The sequence below is a fragment of the Lissotriton helveticus genome, chromosome 5_1 (assembly GCF_964261635.1).
Source record: "Lissotriton helveticus chromosome 5_1, aLisHel1.1, whole genome shotgun sequence".
Classification (NCBI taxonomy): domain Eukaryota; kingdom Metazoa; phylum Chordata; class Amphibia; order Caudata; family Salamandridae; genus Lissotriton; species Lissotriton helveticus.
The window spans coordinates 1,972,469,529-1,972,492,913 of record NC_136065.1 but is presented as its reverse complement, the minus strand read 5'-3'; the positions used below and the strand labels follow the sequence as shown (position 1 = coordinate 1,972,492,913).

The window sequence follows — 23,385 nt, the reverse complement described above, 5'->3', positions numbered from 1 at the left end:
GCAGCAGTATCCCTCCAGTTGCATATATCTCATACAGATGCACTACCCCTCTGCCAGCGCATATTGCAAACAGCAGTGCTATCCCTAGGGTTGCGCAGATCTTAGACAGCTGTGCTATCACTCGGGATGCACAGATCTCAGACAGCAGCAGTATCCCTCCAGTTGCATATATCTCATACAGATGCACTACCCCTCTGCCAGCGCATATTGCAAACAGCAGTGCTACCCCTAGGGTTGCGCAGATCTTAGACAGCTGTGCTATCACTCGGGATGCACAGATCTTAGACAGCAGCACTATCCCTCGGGTTGCACATATCTCACACAGATGCACTACCCCTCTGCCAGCGCATATTGCAAACAGCAGTGCTACCCCTAGGGTTGCGCAGATCTTAGACAGCTGTGCTATCACTCGGGATGCACAGATCTCAGACAGCAGCAGTATCCCTCCAGTTGCATATATCTCATACAGATGCACTACCCCTCTGCCAGCGCATATTGCAAACAGCAGTGCTACCCCTAGGGTTGCGCAGATCTTAGACAGCTGTGCTATCACTCGGGATGCACAGATCTCAGACAGCAGCAGTATCCCTCCAGTTGCATATATCTCATACAGATGCACTACCCCTCTGCCTGCGCAGATCGCAAACAGCAGTGCTATCCCTAGGGTTGCGCAGATCTTAGACAGCTGTGCTATCACTCGGGATGCACAGATCTCAGACAGCAGCAGTATCCCTCCAGTTGCATATATCTCATACAGATGCACTACCCCTCTGCCAGCGCATATTGCAAACAGCAGTGCTATCCCTAGGGTTGCGCAGATCTTAGACAGCTGTGCTATCACTCGGGATGCACAGATCTTAGACAGCAGCACTATCCCTCGGGTTGCACATATCTCACACAGATGCACTACCCCTCTGCCAGCGCATATTGCAAACAGCAGTGCTACCCCTAGGGTTGCGCAGATCTTAGACAGCTGTGCTATCACTCGGGATGCACAGATCTTAGACAGCAGCACTATCCCTCGGGTTGCACATATCTCACACAGATGCACTACCCCTCTGCCTGCGCAGATCGCAAACAGCAGTGCTATCCCTAGGGTTGCGCAGATCTTAGACAGCTGTGCTATCACTCGGGATGCACAGATCTCAGACAGCAGCAGTATCCCTCCAGTTGCATATATCTCATACAGATGCACTACCCCTCTGCCAGCGCATATTGCAAACAGCAGTGCTATCCCTAGGGTTGCGCAGATCTTAGACAGCTGTGCTATCACTCGGGATGCACAGATCTTAGACAGCAGCACTATCCCTCGGGTTGCACATATCTCACACAGATGCACTACCCCTCTGCCAGCGCATATTGCAAACAGCAGTGCTATCCCTAGGGTTGCGCAGATCTTAGACAGCTGTGCTATCACTCGGGATGCACAGATCTCAGACAGCAGCAGTATCCCTCCAGTTGCATATATCTCATACAGCTGCACTACCCCTCTGCCAGCGCATATTGCAAACAGCAGTGCTACCCCTAGGGTTGCGCAGATCTTAGACAGCTGTGCTATCACTCGGGATGCACAGATCTCAGACAGCAGCACTATCCCTCCAGTTGCATATATCTCATACAGCTGCACTACCCCTCTGCCTGCGCAGATCGCAAACAGCAGTGTTATCCCCTAGGATTGCGCAGATTTTAGACAGCTGTGCTATCACTCGGGATACACAGATCTCAGACAGCAGCACTATCCCTCGGGTTGCACATATCTCATACAGATGCACTACCCCTCTGCCAGCGCATATTGCAATCCCTAGGGTTGAGCAGATCTTAGACAGCTGTGCTATCACTCGGGATGCACAGATCTCAGACAGCAGCACTATCCCTCAGGTTTGCGCAGCTCCGAAATAGTAGCGCTGTTCCTCAGGCTGTGGAGATCTGTGACAGCAGCGCTATCCCTCACGGTGCACAGACCTCAGATAGCAGTGTTGTCCTCTAGTGAGAAACTAAAGAAAAAGTTACCCTCTTTCACCATAAATGATTACTGTTATTTCATAATTAATGACATGCGGACCTTTTTCATCATGTCAAACCTTATTTCTTTAATTAGAGTTCTTTAGAGATTTTGATGTTTTGGGCCTTTCTGTTTGTTCCCACAACACAATAAATAAAAAAAAACAAATATCAAGGTAAATACAGTACACATATGTATTCAATATATAGAGTAAAACAAGAAATATTAGCTATCCCGTTTGACGAAATTGTGTGATCCTGGTCAAATATATGTTATCAAGTTCTTTTTCTGCATTATCGTATTTGAGAGACCTTTCAAATATGTGCACAATACCCAAACCTCTTGTTTTTTTGTGTAACAGACTGGAGCGAACCTCTGTTTGGAATAAATATCTACACCACACATATATGGTACACATAACAGCTGACCTGCCCTTTAGTTCACTAATGACATTGTCAGAAAGGGGGCGGGGGCAGTAATGCTTTTAAGTTAATGTTTCAAAACTATCTCATTTAATACATACTTCTCAATACAGTTATATAATCTGAAGTACTGAAACAAATCCGCGTGGTTAAAGAATACACTTTTTAAAATTTTGAAGCGGCTTCTTCATATTTTCACCTGATGCTTGTTGCAAGACTTACATACCAAGGGGCAGATTTACAAGCCCCTTGCGCCACTTTTGCGCCATTTTCCCCATGTTAAAAATGACGTAGAAGTGGTGCAAGGGGCTTGTAAATAATGCTTTTAAGTTAATGTTTCAAAACTATCTCATTTAATACATACTTCTCAATACAGTTATATAATCTGAAGTACTGAAACAAATCCGCGTGGTTAAAGAATACACTTTTTAAAATTTTGAAGCGGCTTCTTCATATTTTCACCTGATGCTTGTTGCAAGACTTACATACCAAGGGGCAGATTTACAAGCCCCTTGCGCCACTTTTGCGCCATTTTCCCCATGTTAAAAATGACGTAGAAGTGGTGCAAGGGGCTTGTAAATAAGCCCCCACATATTTTCAGGGCTCGGCTCGTCCACGGGCTCTTGGAGCTCTGCCAGACCCCCAGGCTCAGCTCTCCCTGTTAATGTGTTGGCTCGCCCACCTATCAGAGAACAGTGCTACCTCTCATGTTGTGCAGATCTCAGACAGCAGTCACATCCCTCTTTTTGCGCAAATCTCACAGAAGTGCTATCCCCTACTGAGTGCAGATCTCAGACAGCAGCGCTATCCCTTACGCTGTGCAGATCTCCAGCACCAGCGCTATCCACCGGGGTGCACAGATCTCAGACAGCAGCGCTATCCCTCGTGCTGTGCAGATCTCCAGCAGCAGTGCTATCTCTCAAGGTGCGCCGATCTCAAACAGGAGTGCTGTTTGTTCCCTGGTGTGCGCAGATCTCAGACAGCAACGCTATCCCTCAGGCAGTAACACTGCACCTGCATCCCTTTACCTTATGAGAGGGCTCTTCTCCGGCTCCTCCTCGTGGCGGCAGCAGCAGCAGAACAGATTCCAGACCTCCATGGTGTCTGCACCGATCAAAGGTAGGTCCCAGGAATCGAGGCCGCCGCTACCGTAATGGTGTCAGTAGGATTGAGCTAGCTCTCGGTGAGAAGGGGACCCTCTCAGCGAGCAGAGCTGGAGCGGGACCGGCATCCTAGGCGGAATGAAGCACGCCACTCAGTGTCTTCCACAATCTGGGGTCAGAAATGCCAGAATCGGTCATGTGAAGATTGCAACTTTTTGTCAGCTTCAGTACTTAAAGGGAGCTTGAGAGGCGGGGCTGGATGGAGAGGCGTTCAGTGACCCAGCCTAATGAAGAGGGGATGAACCGAGATGCAAGTATCTAGACTTTGTCTGAAACTTTCATCTTTCAGCTGACTCCTTCGCAGTGTGTGAGAGTTTACCGACTGTGGCGAAAGACCATGCCGGAACCACAGAAAGGATGTGAGGGCTGGGGAGCAGTCAGTCACACGTGGCACTGGCGTCGGACATGTGACTGACTCTGTCCCAGCCCGTCTACAGGAATCTCAGGAGCTTCAACTACTGATGAGTCGAGCTCACCTCTGGCGTGGGAGAAATTCGTTAATGCATCTATAGGCTATTCCAATTGGAAAGTCAAGACATCTCAGAATTCAGGGACAGGCTCAGGTGTCAGATAACCACACGAGTCATTTAAAGACCAGTGGGACGTTAGTGTTAGCATTTAACATGATTTATCTACAGACCAGCACACCGACAGATTACCTTGTACTGAAACTTTTGAACTAAAAAGTTAAAGCTATCGGCGGCCCTTATCCCTACTTGGAAAATAACTGTTTTCTGCCTTCGAGGCAAATTCTCTTTAGATCTCCTGCCTCACCATATGATCTTTAAGCTGCTAATAGTTGTCTGTAAGATATTTAAGGCTTTTTACAGCATGCCCTTGTATTGAAGCTGAGTTAGCCTTATATAAATCTTATACATACATTGCTAGCGCCCAGCGGTACCTCTTCATGGCGCGTTATAGATTATACACAAGTACTGCCGATGCCCAATAACCTGCGCTCGGCGTGTACTCCTGCACACAGGGCTCCTCCAGGCCAGAGTCCAGACTCTTACACCCGAAAGAGCTATCAGTTGACACAGAAGATACCAACTTTTTATCAGCCACCTAAGCGGTCTTTGAAGCTCCCTCAATGTCCCTATGAAGCTCGTTCTATACATGGGCCCCACTTGGCCCTCGAATTCTGCCCGAATAGTTAACGTTCTTAAAGTGTTCAGGAAAGTGGTCGGGGGGAGGAGGGGGTCACATGTTTTGCCAGTTTCTTGGATGCAGCCCCCCTCCCCCTTGCTGGGTGGATTTATCAAAGAGGCATAGAGACGGCCGCGATTGATATCGGAGCCCCCGAAGGCCCTCAGTGAGGATCAGATGTGCCCCCCCCCCCTTTACTCCCCCCTCCATAGCCCCCGCCGGCAGAAGCCAAATATAAGTCTCCCCGCGTGATGGCCGCTCTCTGGAGCGCGGCCAGTCTGGTTTCTAGGAACCCCAAGGTGCACGTAATGACGGTCACTGCAGCCAGCGCACTGCACCGTCCTACACATGAAAACATGCTCCAGAACACAGGGTGCGTGCAAGAGCAAACTACAGACACAGTTCACAGCCGGGAAAGAAAACAAGCATTTGCAATACAATAGGTCTCGCATTTGTGAGAGTTTGCGCTATTGGCATTTTAAATGACAATACCTTTTATTTATCTATTTTGAAAACCTGCAAACAGGCGTAAACATCCACTTTGTTCTTATAGTCCTTGCTTACAAGAAACAAGGCTGGCAGTAAACGAGGCACAGTTACTGCCTTGCATCTCCTCAGCAACGACTATGGGGCATATTCACAAGGACTTACCTCCGATTTATCACCACCTTAACGCATCAAAAGGAGAGATAGAACTAACACCCCATTCACAAGCTGGTGCAAACAGCAGACATCGTCAGAATTCCCGCGATAACAGACCCAAAACCTAACACCACGGCGGACACCACCAACTAACGCTAATGAGATGCAGAGTAGGCGATCCCGTGCAGAAACAAACGACAAAACAACAACACCACTTTCACAATGAACTGACAGATCCCCGAAGCGAACCAAAAACAGGCAATAAGCCGAGGTTGCCGCAGGTATTTAACACCTGCCTGAAGCAGATGTAAAGACGGACGACTACCTGTGGTAGGCGACAGAGCCCCGCACACAGCCACACCCGAAGAGCAAACAACACCATGTAGATACTCATCAAGCAGCTCGGAGCCGCAACAGGGCCACAACACCCACCACCACCACCACCCCCAGGACCTCCACCATCCCCAGGACCCCCCCGGACCACACAGAGGCAGTGCAGAGTAAGACAGCGAACCTACCGAAAACGCACCACTCTCACAGATCTGAAGCCCGAGGAAGTCATTGCCCACTACAGGCTCCAAAGGACAACCATTCTCCCGATCATGACTCACATCGCCCACAGGCTGACAGTCACAACACAGCGGAGAACCAACATCCCTCCGCAGACAAAGCTGTGTTGCACCTGTTGGCCTCTGGTACCTTCCAACCAACAACTGCCAGAGTCAGAGGGGTCTCACAGCCAGCCCTATCAAAGTTCATCACACCTGTCCTGGATGCCATCTCCAGCTTCGTACCCCAGTTCCTTTACTTCCCCAACACTGCGCAGGAACAGCTGGAGACAAAACCTCTGGTAAATACGGGGCCCCTGAAAAAAAGATTAAACCCTAACAGGGAAAGCAACTCATTGGGAAAGTGTCTGCACCGGGCTTAGTGCTGCTTTACTATCAAAGATCGTGAAAACTCTAGATACACAACAATATAAAAACATGTAAGAATGCACAATCTAGAAAAATATTTTTGATTTGTATTCTTCTCTTTTGTTTGTTTTTATGTATACAACAATATATATATATATGTTAAAACATATTTTCTTCTTTTCTTTCTTTTCTCCTATTTATACATAGTTAATTTCAAAACATGAATGAGTATACCTTTCAGCAATTTAAATACACTGATCAAAACCACTTATATGAATTAATTCAAAAACTGTGCTGAAAGAAATAGATGTACATATTTGGTATAATTCTCCTGACTCATATATAATCGATTATTCAGGCAGTACATTGCATTCCTCATAATTTACTTAAGTATTACACGAAACACCAAGAGGATATTAAAGCCATATGTGTCAACACTGGTAATGATTTGTAGAATACCACCGACGCGTTTCGGCAAATGCCTTCTTCAGGATTTTCTTTACCAGCGGTTTGCTGTACTAAATTCTTCTTGTAGGTTATTAGGACATCACTCTTCATTCAATTAGATAAGGAACTTTCGATTGCTCTTCTCTAATCACACTTATATTAATAGGCAAAAGATCTTCAGATATAGAATGGTGTTACGGAGGCAGGAATGTCGGGTTTCTTCTTTTTTTTATGTAAGTTCTTCTCTTGTGTTGCAGTTCTCTATTCATATTCTGACTGTTAATGTTAAGGTAGTACATTGAATTTCTTCTCTTTTTTATCAAACAGGGCCACAACACCCACCGCCACCCCCCCAGGAACACCACCATCCCCAGGACCCGGACACGTCCCCCCCCCGGACCAACACAGAGGCAGCGCAGAGTAAGACAGCGGACCTACCGAAAACGCACCACTCTCACAAATCTGAAGCCCGAGGAAGTCATTGCCCACTACAGGCTCAAAAGGACAACCATTCTCCCGATCATGACTCACATCGCCCACAGGCTGTCAGTCACAACACAGCGGAGAACCAACAACCCTCCGCAGACAAAGATGCTGGCTGTGCTGCACCTGTTGGCCTCTGGTACCTTCCAACCAACAACTGTCAGAGTCGGAGGGGTCTCACAGCCAGCCCTATCAAAGTTCAGCACATCTGTCCTGGATGCCATCCTCAGCTTCATAACCCAGTACCTTCACTTTGCCAACACTGCGCAGAAACAGCTGGAGACAAAGCAAGGCTTCTACGCCATATCCGGATTCCTGGCCGTGTTGGGGGCAATCGACTGCACACATGTCCCACTTGTGCCCCCTGCGGATACTGCACACCACTACCACAACAGAAAGCACACGCATTCCATCAATGTGCAGGCAATAGTGGACCACCGGGGACTCTTCACCAATGTCGTCGCCAACTACCCAGGCAGTGTGCATGATTCCTTCATCTTCCGACAGTCCATCATCAACCAGCACTTCCAGGATGGCACAAATGGAACGGGACTGCTCGTTGGTAAGTACCAAATCAACACACCACACATCCCAAAGCCTCCAAAGCATAATGCACAACTGTGGGGATGCACACGTGACCAAACCACAATCAACATGTCAGACTACACAACCACCTACCCGACACAACCTTACCACTCCATGGTCATCCTGGCCTACCCCTGCACCCAATACCAACATTGCATGGCACCACAGCCACACACCAGCTGAACGTGTGATGATTCGGAATGCAGCCATGATACATTTGGGGCACTGCTCTGCCCACATTACCCTACCTCAGTCCCCCGCAGGTTAGCGTCCCGTGGCGGTGGGCCCGTGGTGGCCGCAGTGCATCCGGGGCCAATAGCCCTGTGCGACTCGTGTCATCCCGCCTTGTAGTTCTGACATTGCATTTCTGAGTGCCTGATGACTGTTGGTGTCATTGCCAGCATCAGCTATTCCTTGCAGGCTGGCTTACACTCACCCCACACACAGCCAGCAGAGACGTCACTGGATTGGTGGACCTGCCATCACATTCTGCCGAACCAAGTATTGACTCTTTTCTCCCTGCACTGTCACAGGTGATCAAGGATATGCACTCTGCCCTTGGATGATGACACCCCTCCAAGATCTGAACACACCCATCCAGAGGCAGTACAATGCGGCCCACATACGAACCAGGGGCATAGTTGAATGCACATTTGGCGTGTTGAAGTAACGTTTCAGGTGCCTGGACGGTACAGGTGGGAAGCTCCTGTACAGCCCGGACATAGTGTGCAAGCTGATCGTTGCATGTTGTGTGTTACACAACATCTGTGTTCGCACCAGGGCCCCATGGATCCCAGTTCCAGAGGTACCAGCCGGTGATGGTGGTGATGAGGTAGGTGGCCCACATCCCACTGCAGAAGAGGCAGGAATGGCCCATAGGAATACCATCATTGACACTTACTTCTCATGAGCACGTCACATTGTGACTGTTCATGGCAATCATGCAACAGTAGAAAATGTCCAAATGCACTGCATGTGTGAATTAAACATATTTGCAAGTTTCAGGTTGTACTTGTCATGTTACTTTTCCCAGCGATTTCAGATCTGATTTGCCAGGTTGTGCACATTTGCTGAACTAGCTGTGTCCTGTGTTCAGATGTGGTGGGGGTGCTGTTTGTACCAGGATATTGTCAATGTCAAGGTGCACTCCTGCCTATGTGCGTATGCTGCACGGTGGGTGTGTCGCTCCTGCGGCTCTGATTTGTCTGCCAATGGTCTCTTTCATGCGGTGTGCCTGTCGGTTCTGTTCTTCCACGGTGCTAGGAAGTTGTGGTGTACATGTTGTCCTCTGCAGTTGGCCTGGGTGCATCAGTGGTACTCCGCTGTTGATGAATTTAGTTCTGTGGCATTTTCTGTATGCTGTTCATGTGTGAAACAAATACATTTAGGAAAGTGAAAATAATACTCCTGGACCTGAACAACCAGCACAATACAACCAAATCAAATGCAGTCTCAATATACAGTGGACAACAACTGACTCCATATGTTTATGTTTTTTTTAAAGATACATTTTCTTTTTATTATAATTAAAGAATCAAACAGTTTGTCAGGCAATTACACGTATCAAATTTGGTTGCCTAAACAATTATTTATACTGTGTTTAAATTGTATCACTTATTTTCATAGTTTCACGTATGCTGTTCTTGTGCCTTTTCCCGCATTGCGTGTGAGTATTGCTGCCCTCGCGCTGGTTGTCACTGTTTTCTTATGGCGCTTTTGCCCATCGCAGTTTTTTTCGCGTTGGGGTTTGTCTTTTTTATCTCCATCGAGGTGGTTGTGTCGCGGTATTGGCCACGGTGTTGGCATGCTCCCGCCATGTTGTGAATTCCAAATTGTCACAGAGTTGTTTTCCTGCGATGGTTTGCGATGTTAAAAGTTGCGTTACGCTACTCATGCGGTAGTTATCACACGTTCTTGTGAATATACCCCAATAAGTACAAAGTACGTGTTTACGCATCTCTTGCAGGTTTTCAAAACACAAAAAGAAAAGGTATTGTCATTTACAACGCCAATAGCTCAAACTCTCACAAATAGAGACCTATTGCTTTGCGAATGCTTGTTTCCATGTGTTTTTTGTACATGGCGCCTCTACTGATACTAAGGCTGAATTATGTACAGGGGTAGTGTAGTTTTTTTAACACAAACATGTATTTAAAATCTGAGCAATGCTGGCTTCAACTTGTTACACCTGACTAAGTTTACACAAATGAAATAAGCAGGAGGGAAGGCGACGATCAGGTGAGACCGGAATTCCAGGTCAGAACCAGCAGCTATTTAAGCAAATTAGAAAGATGCAAGAGTTTTAAATAATAAATCATGAAGATTACAGCAGAAATCGTGTACACACATGCATAGGAGGAAGAGGGAGAAGGAAAAAGCACATTTAGCCATGTTGTCAGCCGGTCTGGCTGCTTGGAAGTGGTGCTATGCATAGTGCCCCCTTACCTTAGCTTCCCCTGCTCTGGGCTCAGCTGCCTGCCACATTTCTGTTGTGATGTTTAGTTAGCAAGTAAACAAACCTGCCACTGTCTGTCATGTCTGCACAGGCTCTAGGGATGTCGGAGCTACGTTCAGGCAAAGGAACAACGCCAACGCTGTCATGTAGGGAAAGCGTCAGAAAATGTTAGAAGCCTCCAAACTGCTGATAATAGGCACACAGGCGCCATTGTTAAAATTATTATAGCCCTAAGGAGATAGGTCCTTATCAGTGGTTGGGGCTGGACCTTATAATCATCAAAACAAAAAGATGTCCCAACCACATTTATTTCAAATCACCTTAAAGGAATGGAAAAATATTCATTTGATCCAAACCAGGCAAATTCATTTATTGCCAATTACTTTATAATTTATCAACAATTTCTTGATAATAGCAGCAGAAAAAATACACTGTACATTTAATATTTTGACACTTTTTGTACAAAAATCACAAAAAATTATTAAACGAATAAACCAACATCAAGACATTCTACAAAAAATACAAAAAATTATACCAATAACACAAATACATATATTGACAACAATGAATGAATATTCTAATGTGCGTGGAATTTTGCCAAATAAAGGGCGAGAAATGCTAATCACTGGACACAAGGTCCTAGTTGTTATTTCTAGTCAGATTGTATTCCATCAAACACAAATGCCGACGCGTTTCGAGGCCAGGACCACTGTCCCTGGTCTCCCATCAGGGCTTTAATTCTTTATATCTGTAGAATGTAAAGAGAAAAGCTAATTACTACACTTGAACTAATAGATTGCCTCTCCTGGTCTCTCAAATAAGTGTTTACCATCTGTACATACCAGGTTTTGTTTGTGTGGCTGAGGCGTCGTGTTCCTAAATGATCTAGGACACCGAGGGATTGATTTATAACGTGGGTACCTAACAAAAACAGATGAAAATGTGTAACTATGGCGCAGCCTATCTTGGTCTGCGTTGTTCAAATAGAAAAATGTAAACAGGGGAACTAACCTTAACTCTGCCGTTTCGCGGCCGAACGTTTGGGAAATTGTGACCATGTGCCGGTTATTCTGTTTGAAAACATGTTTAAAATGAACATCAGTGGTGTTACAGAAAAAACAAATATTCGTGTTTGAAAGAAGACGCAACGGGCGCCTACCTTTTTTCAGCTTAAATGGCCCGTAAACTTTCGAAAATGCCTCCGCACACCCGGACCTAACAGAGTAAAACAGGGCGAAACCTTATAAACTTATTGCCGACTTGGAGATTGCAAGAGCAATAAACGGAGGTATTGAAACGTTAAGCCTCTTACCGTTTGTCTCCGTGTCGTCTAAGAACTGGATTACTCTCACACTGATTCAAAGATGGCCGGCCGGAGGCCCCTCATTGTTTATAATGAGTCTGATAACAGTGCATTATGGGCTTTGAAGTTTTATTAGCATTTGCGGACCATTTAATATTCGTATGAACATGTAAAATGTTATGTGGCTTGGCATACAAGGCACTTACTGTCACATAGTAATCAAAAATGGTCATGTAACTAATTCATTTAGGGACAAATGACAAAAAGACTATTTCAATAATTTCTCGTGTACCCATGAACCCCCAAGGTGTCGTATTTCCACAAGAATTTGAGGAACAGGGCACTTAGACCACCCACGGAAGCCACATGAGGCCCCAAGTCACTCACTGCAATGGCAGTCTTACAGGCGTGCTATCTCAGACAGGTTGTTTAATCCTGTCTGGGCACTATTAAATTTTAAGATTAGATATGCCTCTTTTTGAAGCAAGACACGATCCACATCTTGAAGATTCTTTTTGAAATTTACTACATGCAGCACAGACCATCTGAAATCTTGCTCACTATGGCCCCTTTCTAGATGTGGACTGATTCGATGGTTGCCCTGTTGGTTTGTCTTCCCAACATAGGACCATACAAAAACCCAAAAGCGATATGCTGCACAGTGGAAACTTAAACCTATCGAGGGTCACCACAAGTGTGGAAACTGTGTCGCTTGTCCCAATACAATTGAGGGCAAAGAATTTACTCACCAAGGGACCACATGGTCGCATAATGAATTTTCTAACTGTCGCACAAAAAAAGTAGTATATGTGATACAGTGCCCTTGTCCAAAGATCTATGTTGGGAAGACAAACCAACAGGTCAACCATCGAATCAGTCAACATCGTTCTAGAATCAAAAAGAAAGGGACGACGGCTCCCATGGTGGAACACTTTCTAGAAAGGGGCCATACTGAGAAAGATTTCAGATGGTCTGTGCTGCATGTAGTAAATTTCAAAAAGAATCTTCAAGATGTGAATTGTGTCTTGCTTCAAAAAGAGGCATATCTAATCTTAAAATTTAATAGTGCCCAGACAGGATTAAACAACCTGTCTGAGATAGCACGCCTGTAAGACTGCCATTGCAGTGAGTGACTTGGGGCCTCATGTGGCTTCCGTGGGTGGTTTAAGTGCCCTGTTCCTCAAATTCTTGTGGAAATACGACACCTTGGGGGTTCATGGGTACACGAGAAATTATTGAAATAGTCTTTTTGTCATTTGTCCCTAAATGAATTAGTTACATGACCATTTTTGATTACTATGTGACATTAAGTGCCTTGTATGCCAAGCCACATAACATTTTACATGTTCATATGAATATTAATTGGTCCGCAAATGCTAATAAAACTTCAAAGCCCATAATGCACTGTTATCAGACTCATTATAAACAATGACGAGCCGCCGGCCGGCCATCTTTGAATCAGTGTGAGAGTAATCCAGTTCTTAGACGGCACGGAGACAAACGGTAAGAGGCTTAACGTTTCAATACCTCCGTTTATTGCTCTTGCAATCTCCAAGTCGGCAATAAGTTTATAAGGTTTCGCCCTGTTTCACTCTGTTAGGTCCGGGTGTGCGGAGGCATTTTCGAAAGTTTACGGGCCATTTAAGCTGAAAAAAGGTAGGCGCCGCGTTGCGTCTTCTTTCAAACACGAATATTTGTTTTTTCTGTAACACCACTGATGTTCATTTTAAACATGTTTTTAAACAGAATAACCGGCACATGGTCACAATTTCCCAAACGTTCGGCCGCGAAACGGCAGAGTTAAGGTTAGTTCCCCTGTTTACATTTTTCTATTTGAACAACGCAGACCAAGATAGGCTGCGCCATAGTTACACATTTTTATCTGTTTTTGTTAGGTACCCACGTTATAAATCAATCCCTCGGTGTCCTAGATCATTTAGGAACACGACGCCTCAGCCACACAAACAAAACCTGGTATGTACAGATGGTAAACACTTATTTGAGAGACCAGGAGAGGCTATCTATTAGTTCAAGTGTAGTAATTAGCTTTTCCCTTTACATCCTACAGATATAAAGAATTAAAGCCCTGATGAGAGACCAGGGACAGTGGTCCTGGACTCGAAACGCGTCGGCATTTGTGTTTGATGGAATACAATCTGACTAGAAATAACAACTAGGACCTTGTGTCCAGTGATTAGCATTTCTCGCCCTTTATTTGGCAAAATTCCACGCACATTAGAATATTCATTCATTGGTGTCAATATATGTATTTGTGTTATTGGTATAATTTTTTGTATTTTTTGTAGAATGTCTTGATGTTGGTTTATTCGTTTAATAATTTTTTGTGATTTTTGTACAAAAAGTGTCAAAATATTAAATGTACAGTGTATTTTTTCTACTGCTATTATCAAGAAATTGTTGATAAATTATAAAGTAATTGGCAATAAATGAATTTGCCTGGTTTGGATCAAATGAATATTTTTCCATTCCTTTAAGGTGATTTGAAGTAAATGTGGTTGGGACATCTTGTTGTTTTGATTGTTAAAATTATAGAGCAACATTTTGCCTCTGTTGAAAAGAAAAAAAAAGGATTTATAAAAGTTGATTTAGGCGATCCGCGAAGCAGAAAAGTCAGGCGTGCAGCCGCCATGTTAAATCTGCAGAGTGGTGTGGCGCATGAAAAATAAATATTCAAAGTTAAACCGTTAAATCGAAGCGCTTTAAAAAAAAAAGCATTGGCATAGCCACTAGGTCTCGCTTTTGGGACCTTATAAGTATTTAGTTATGCAGCACAATATCCTTGGTGCATCAACATCAACTGTTGCATGGCTAAAAACGTATAAGGTCCCAAAGGCGCGACCTATTGGATATGCCAATGCTTGTTTTTCCTGGCGGCCAACCAAAGCCTAAGGAGGGGGAAACTAGACAGATGTAAGTATCAACCCAAACCTACAATGGAACCTTTCTAGTACTGGCCCAACCTTAAAAGGAGAGAAGGGAGAGGGGTGAAGAATCTGCAAAAGATAGATTATACACCATAAAAAGAGTTACGGGACACAGGGGATACTTCTTCCCCAGACACCTAATCTTAAGAAATTGTATCAAAGCAATACCCAACAGGCAGCACTAAGAAGTGCCAATCAGACAAGAAAATCATGCAAAACTGGCTAGGCAAATGAGTTACAGCTCCTCTCCTGAGAAGCCAGACAGTTGTCTTTGGCAAGCACATGCCCCGTAGTTCCCGAGTTAGCCTTGACATGTTTAGCTGTTCGAATTGTCTTTTTACCGAGTGAGCAGAACATCAAGACTGGTCAAGGGGTATTGCAGGGAGAGCTGTGAGACTGTCTGTGGCAGTGACGTGACTTGATTTGCTGCAAAGTGGACGGCCTTTTGCAAAGGTTGACTGATCACCTTTCTCACTGCAGTATTTGTATGTTATACTGATACTAATGAGGCAGATTCTTTGCAGAGACTTAACATGTGTAAAAATGTCTAAATAATAAAGTATAAGAAAATATATTGCATTACGCTGCAGCCTTTTTTTTGTTGCATAATTTAGTCAACACTGTGGCATCATTTTGTCCCCCATTGCTGTATAATTCCAGTGGCTCCAGAGCAGGTAGCACATGTTAAAAGTGCTTGTGCATGAAGCAGAGGGTGTGAAGTTTGCAAACTTAGAGGGTCATTAGGATGACGGGCGGACTTAGTCCGCCCGCAATCCTATTGGAATTCGGGACCGCCCGCCACAAGGGCAGGGGTCCCGTGGAGGGTATTAGGATGTGGTGCCTACCGCATTGTATATGCAAATGCTGGGGGGTACCACAGGTACCCCCCATGTGCACCCCCACCACGCCTTCACTTCGGGGGCCTGCCGGGGGCAGGCCCCCGGCAGGCTGTTCTGGCCCATTGTAATATGGCTGGCGGTGTCTGATAGACACCGCCACCATATTAAACCTTTTCCGCCCCGGTCGCAATGCGACCGGGGCGGAAAAGCGGCGAACGGTCTTTCCGTCCGCCGCGTTCCCCCCGCCATACTAATATGGCGGGGGGGCATTTAGCTGAGGATGGCGGGCGGATTGCCCCTGCCAGGCCGGCGTGGCTACCGCCAGCCTGGCGGGGACAATACGCCCGCCATCCTAATGACCCCCTTAGTTTGGTGTGTGTGCAAATCCTGCATTGCCGATCCTTGGTGGGTTGCAGCTACTACTGCTGAAACAAGGCCAATGGAGGTACCAATGGGTGAGGCAGACTGGCGTGGTCTGGGGGACTGGTCGTGAAGGCTGAACCCGGCTCCCCGGCTCCAAATTCGACCGCTCTGGCCATAGTGCGACATCCTCTCCCCCACTGAACACCATACTCCCCCACTGAGAAAAAACTCACACTGCCTTCAGCTACAACCCAATTGTGTCCCACTATAAACACAAGGATGCAACCTAATTCAAATTATGAATTTGATAAGAGTAATATGCTGCCTGAAAAAAAAGTAAAAGCAAACACTCATAGGGAGTGCTAGATTAAGTAAAGCATGTGAAATGTAAGCAGAAACAACATGGTTACCTTAACGATCTCTCACTCACTATTCAGAAATCAGCGAGCGGTTTTACCTGAAAAGTTAAGGACATGACTACAGGGCCCTGAAGTGAACCATTTCAATGTCCATTGCTTATATCCTTAATAAACGTAAACAGTATGGTTTAAAAAGACCACATCCATAAACATAGAGCCATGGTACACATTTTGTTTTACGATCCACCCATCAACCAGCTATTGCAATACATCCAGGAATGGTGCACTTCCCCACCTGGGGACAACAATGCTCTTCAAAGAAAGACGAGAAAAGAAAAGTAGCACTTCACTGCAACGTCTGTAAAGTGAGGCTGATGTGTTTGGATGTGAATAAAACCAATCTGGCCACGTTGCAACCACTCTGTCTTGCTTTATTTAGTTATGTATTTATTTTTCATATTTAAAACCTTTTATTTCTCTCCATCCCGAGGCTGCACTTAAGAACAGAAAAATGTCAGAAAAAGGGCATTTCCCGCAAGAGTGTTTTTCTTTTTTGGATCCATTTCAAAGGGAAGCAACTAAATGAAAGAAGGAAAGTAAGGTTTGTGAACCGTTTCTTCAAGTCACGGTTTTCAGTAAGTGAGGAGCAAAACAGAAAGACAGGAAATAATAGGAAGAGAGCTGGGGGGGGGGGGGTCAGCTGCCAGCACAGAAAAGAAGAAGACATTTTCCATATCTTCTCTGGGCAGTAAGGAAGAGACAGATAATAAACAGTGGATTCCCTTAGCGACGGGTTCACGCGAGCGTGCAACCACGCTCACACATGTTGCCCCCTGCCCCCCTCGGAAGTATTCTAGAGCCTCATTGCATTACAGCCTTAAGAAGGGAGGAAGAAGGAGAGGCGGAGCGAGGCGCGCGCTTGTGCGTGTAATCGCAAGCTCTAGGCCGCCACAAGCAAAAGTGTGTGGTAGCACTTTCCAGAGCCACACACTAAATGTCTCGCAGAGCAGTGCATGCGCCGGCTCAGCGAGACCTAAAAAAGCATTTGTTAAGGCACGCGTCCGCAAGGCGTGCCAGGCTAGTTAAAAAATAAAAGCAGTTGCGGGAGAGTATGTTATGCCTGCAGCGCCAGGCAGGAGAAAGTCAGGTAAGAAAATAGTGCTCACAGACTGTAAATAAAACAACTGAGTAACAATACAGTAAGAGGGAAGGTCCTCATAGGAGGTTACACATGGAGAAATGCGGTACTAAGAAGGGACTACTAAGTCTAATCATGATTCAAAAGCAACTATTTAGAAAGGGCAGTAACATGAGCCAATTAAAACGATGGATGAAAAATGGGCGGAACTTCAAGTCTATACCTGAATACAGCATGTCTTGAAGAGACAGCGCAAGCGCTGCCTAGGCGAGACCTAAAAGCTTTCACTACATATGTCATAAAAGACAACACTTTTCAAAAGGTGTAGTTCCATGTAAAGAAAAATCAAACTTTTTGCAGCTTATAGTGCATAGTTGAGGAAGAGGAGGACAGTTTATTATTATTATGTATACTTTATTGCAAAGGAAAATACAAATATCTCACAAGGGATAATTTATATTTGTTGCAAAGAGAATCATCGAGTATAGTTTATGGCAAAGAAAGAGAAAACCTTTCACAAGGTATAGTTCATAGTAAAGCTAGATAAAACATTTCACAAGTTATTATTTACAGCAAAGGAAAGCGAACCATTTTTGATAAGTATAGTTTATAGAAAAGGAAATGAAAAACTGTCCACAATGTATAATGTATAGTACCAGTACATAAAAACATTTGACTAAGTATAGCTATAGCTGACAGCAAAGAAGGATAAACATTTCACAAAGAGTAGTTTATAGTAGAAGAAGAGCAAACATTTCACTAACATAGTAGAGGAAGAGGAACAACATTTCTAGAGTATAATTTATAGCCAAGGAAAAGAAAAAACTTTCACAAGGTATAGTTTATAGTAAAGTCAGAGGTAACATTTCACAGTTACAGTTTACAGCAGAGGAAAGGGAAATAGTTTATTAAGTATAGTTTAAGGAAAGTAAAAACTATTCACAAGGTATAACTTACAGTAGCGGTGCAAAACCTTTTATTAAGTACTAGCTTACCCGTCGCGCGTTGCTGCGATCTCCGAAGAAAGGAAATTCAAGGTAACTCGTTATGATAACATTCAATTTACATTGTGTCATTTTTATTGAAACCTATTCATTTTAATATGGAAAACATTTCAAAGTGTCGTTTTAATTCTATTTTTTTATTCGAGTGCTTGTGTATACACGATTTTTTTTTCCGTCTGGTGCGTACATCAGTATTCGAAGGTTATGAGGGCCCAGGGAGGCGATATTTAAAACAAATTTATGCCATAAACCTTTGCGGGAGTGTACTCAACAACTTCCCAAAGTTTCCTGGCGATCGGATGAATGCTGTTTTAATTCTATTTATTTATTCGAGTGCTTGTGGATACATGATTTTTTGTTTTTCCGTCTTGTGCGTACATAAGTATTCGAAAGTTTATGAGGGCCCTCGGGTGGCGATATTTTAAAAAATGTTATGCCATAAACCTTCGCGGGAGTGTACTCAACAACTTCCCAAAGTTTCATGGCGATCGGATGAATGGTGTTTTAATTCTATTTATTTATTCGAGTGCTTGTGGATACACGATTTGTTGTTTTTCCGTCTGGTGGGTACATCAGTATTTGAAAGATTATGAGTGCACTGAGGGGCCGATATTTAAAAAAAAAATTATGCCAGAAACCTTTGCGGGAGTGTACTCAACAACGTCCCAAAGTTTCATGACGATCGGATGAATGGTGTAGTATTGCATAAAGGACAAACAGAAAGACAGACATACATTAGTTTTTATATATATAGACTAGCTTACCCGTCGCGCGTTGCAGCGATGTCCGAAGAAAGGAAATTCAAGGAAACTCGTTATGATAACATTCAATTTACATTGTGTCATTTTTATTGAAACTTATTCATTTTAATATGGAAAACATTTCAAAGTGTTGTTTTAATTCTATTTATTTATTTGAGTGCTTGTGGAAACACGATTTATTTGTTTTTCCGTCTTATGCGTACATCAGTATTCGAAAGATTATGAGGGCCCTAGGGGGCCGATATTTAAAAAAATGTTATGCCAGAAACCTTCGCGGGAGTGTACTCAACAACTTTCCAAAGTTTCATGGCGATCGGATGAACGGTGTAGTAATGCATAAAGGACAAACAGACAGACAGACAGACAGACATACATTCGTTTTTATACATATAGATAATTTATAGCAAAAAAGGACAGAACTTTTTACAAAGTGTTTTATAGTAAAGAAAGAGTAACCCTCTCACTGGGTATAGGTTATAGACGAGGAAGATGGGCACTTTTATAGAGTATAGGTGAAAGGAAAATTAAAAACAATGAAAAGGTACAGTTTACAGGAGTGAAAGACATGATGTATAGTTTATAGTAAAGGTAGAGCAAATCACTCATACGTAGTAGTTCACAGTAGAGGAAAATAAAAAAAATTAGATGGTATAGTTTTATATAAATGTAAATAAATACCTTTGACAAGGTATGATACAGGATGGAGTTAAAGAAAAAAAATCATTTTACAGTGCTCCTTTTACAGGAAAGGTATGTAAAAACCTCTTAAAGTGTATAGTTTATAATAGAAGGCGAGAAAAACCTTTCACTAAGTACGGTAAAGACAGACAAAATCACAAGGTATAGTTTATAGTAAAGGCAGAGCAATTTTTTTCACCAGTTATAGCTTGGGTTAAAGGAAGGGGAAAGTTTAATTTATAGCAAAAGAAAGAAAAACGTTTCATGAGAAATAATGTATAGCTGCATTAAAGAAAAGCCTTTTATAGGGTACCTTTGGCTAGAAAGATATGAAAAAACCTTGTAATGGGTAACATTTACTGTAGAGACAACCTTTTATAAGGTGTAGGAGAGGTACAGAATACATTTTTAGTGGAGTATATTTTATTACAGAGGAAGGGGACAAGGTATAGTTTGTACTAGAGGTACAGATTATTTTTGACGAACAATGGTTTATAGGAGAGGAAAAGAAAAATGGGTATAATATATATATATATATATATATATATATATATATATATATATATATATATATCTCATGGGCGATCTGCTATACGCACTGAGCCCCTGCTTACCGGAATCCCGGCACCTAGGCGTTTGGCAGTTGAAGGGGACCGGAGGAGAGACTTTTTGTGCAAGGCCTCAGCAGGGTGTGCCATCATGTCTGCTGAAAACGGGGAACCGCAGGAAAGAACTACAAACCCAAACCCGCTATTTTCCACCTACCTGCTGAGCTGCAACACGGCATTGTGGGTGCTGAAGTCTCAAGAGTAAAACGGACTACAGCAGGTGTTTTGCATTCACCAGCGGCGGAGGAGCGGTTCAGCCTACATCACTTAAATGGCAGCAAAGAAAGACTAACTTGATAGACACACTTAGCCGGTGCTGGGCGCTGATGAAGGCACAGTCCGAAATGCATTCGCCGCCACCGGAGGATTCTTTTGCCCAATAAAGTTTCTTCAAACGTCCCCTTTGGGTTCCTCGTCTCTTTTCGTAGGAGACACATACTGGACATATCTGCGCTCGCCAGTAGCGCACTTGAGGATACCCCTGCCATACTCTTTGGGACCAGACCATTAGTGGCAACGCTTCACTGCATCTCTTCTGGTTCGGATACGGACAAGTCTGGCCCCCGTCTTTGGAGCTTGGAGGAAGCAAGTCGTTAGAGGTATTCCACCTCTCATGGGCGATCTGCTATACGCACTGAGCCCCTGCTTACCGGAATCCCGGCACCTAGGCGTTTGGCAGTTGAAGGGGACCGGAGGAGAGACTTTTTGTGCAAGGCCTCAGCAGGGTGTGCCATCATGTCTGCTGAAAACGGGGAACCGCAGGAAAGAACTACAAACCCAATCCCGCTATTTTCCACCTACCTGCTGAGCTGCAACACGGCATTGTGGGTGCTGAAGTCTCAAGAGTAAAACGGACTACAGCAGGTGTTTTGCATTCACCAGCGGGGGAGGAGCGGTTCAGCCTACATCACTTAAATGGCAGCAAAGAAAGACTAACTTGATAGACACACTTAGCCGGTGCTGGGCGCTGATGAAGGCACAGTCCGAAATGCATTCGCCGCCACCGGAGGATTCTTTTGCCCAATAAAGTTTCTTCAAACGTCCCCTTTGGGTTCCTCGTCTCTTTTCGTAGGAGACACATACTGGACATATCTGCGCTCGCCAGTAGCGCACTTGAGGATACCCCTGCCATACTCTTTGGGACCAGACCATTAGTGGCAACGCTTCACGGCATCTCTTCTGGTTCGGATACGGACAAGTCTGGCCCCCGTCTTTGGAGCTTGGAGGAAGCAAGTAGTTAGAGGTATTCCACCTCTCATGGGCGATCTGCTATACGCACTGAGCCCCTGCTTACCGGAATCCCGGCACCTAGGCGTTTGGCAGTTGAAGGGGACCGGAGGAGAGACTTTTTGTGCAAGGCCTCAGCAGGGTGTGCCATCATGTCTGCTGAAAACGGGGAACCGCAGGAAAGAACTACAAACCCAATCCCGCTATTTTCCACCTACCTGCTGAGCTGCAACACGGCATTGTGGGTGCTGAAGTCTCAAGAGTAAAACGGACTACAGTAGGTGTTTTGCATTCACCAGCGGGGGAGGAGCGGTTCAGCCTACATCACTTAAATGGCAGCAAAGAAAGACTAACTTGATAGACACACTTAGCCGGTGCTGGGCGCTGATGAAGGCACAGTCCGAAATGCATTCGCCGCCACCGGAGGATTCTTTTGCCCAATAAAGTTTCTTCAAACGCCCCCTTTGGGTTCCTCGTCTCGTTTCGCAGGAGACACATACTGGATATATATATATATATATATATATATATATATATATATATATATATATATATATATTCACTGAAAAAACCATAGGTTATAGACCATATATAGTTAGGAATTAGCATTTAAAAAACCTTATTTTACTCACACAAAACCATTGAAATTCCATATATAGTTAGTTGCACTAACTATATATCGCGCACCCGCAATCCACTGCTGATCATGTCACATATTACATCATTCATGACATGGTCAGTGACATCACTGATGACATCACTGATGACATCTCAAATGACATCACTGATGACATCACTGATGACAACATCCAGTGACTGTATGTTTCTGTAAAGTTAAAATATGTCTTACATATTGAAGAATGAGTGGATGTATAAGTGTCTGGATGAAGGATTTAGTAGGTGCGTGACTGACTGTATGAGTGAGTGATTAAATATGTCTCACTGAATGCATGGGTTAGTGACTAAACTGTCTTAATTTGTGCATCATTATGTCTGTTGTGATGTAAACTGCTGCATGTGTTGATCATTAGCTATACGAGAGGCTATATGTGTTATTAATTGGTTGCCCAAGTATTTCTATGGGAGATTGAGTTTGTGTGGGGGTGGCTGTAAGGTGTGTGACTCTGTGCATAGATGTGTGAGCAGTTTATTCACTAGGTGTATGAGTTCAAGAGTGCATGTGGAAACAGCTACATGGGCAGTTGACTGTGTGCATGAGTGTATTGATGAGTGAATGGATATCTCAATGCTACATGTCATACTAAATACATATGTAAAACACAGTACATGTGAGAGTTGGCATATATAAATAACTGTGCATGAGAGCCACTGAATGAGTGAGTGGTTGTATCGATCATTGTGAACTTGTATCAGGGATTGTATAAGAGAGTAAATATGTGTTAGTATATGTTTCAATAAGTAAGGTGTGTTTAACTGTATAGTTGAAGAAATGGAGGTGAGATTGTTTCTTTGCATGACTGACTGGGTGTGTGAGTAACTCCATGGATGAGTGGCAGTGTGTGAGTGTCTGTATACACTGAGTGTATCTAAGGTTATATTAGAGTCTGAAGAGGTTTATCGTATTAGCACAAGAATGATGTCAAATGAGATGTCATCAGTGATGTAATCAGTGATGTCATTTGAGATGTCATCAGTGATGTCACTGACCATGTCATGAATGATGTAATATGTGACATGATCAGCAGTGGATTGCGGGTGCGCGATATATAGTTAGTGCAACTAACTATATATGGAATTTCAATGGTTTTGTGTGAGTAAAATAAGGTTTTTTAAATGCTAATTCCTAACTATATATGGTCTATAACCTATGGTTTTTTCAGTGAATTTCAATGGTTTTTTAATAGCAAATATCATAAGCTGTCGAATGTCAAGTACGT

General features: G+C 44.0%; 1 protein-coding gene across 1 annotated transcript in view; it reads right to left on the bottom strand.

Annotated features, from left to right (window-relative positions):
• Nucleotides 1-3,702, bottom strand: part of LOC144753921 (melanoregulin-like) — a 144,808-nt gene extending 141,106 nt beyond the window's left edge. Inside the window, exon 1 of the mRNA XM_078641449.1 lies at nt 3,453-3,702. Within this exon, the coding sequence (XP_078497575.1) occupies nt 3,453-3,523 (71 nt within the window). The 5' untranslated portion in view covers nt 3,524-3,702. The remainder of the gene's footprint in view (nt 1-3,452) is intronic.
• Between the last annotated feature and the right edge of the window lie 19,683 nt (nt 3,703-23,385).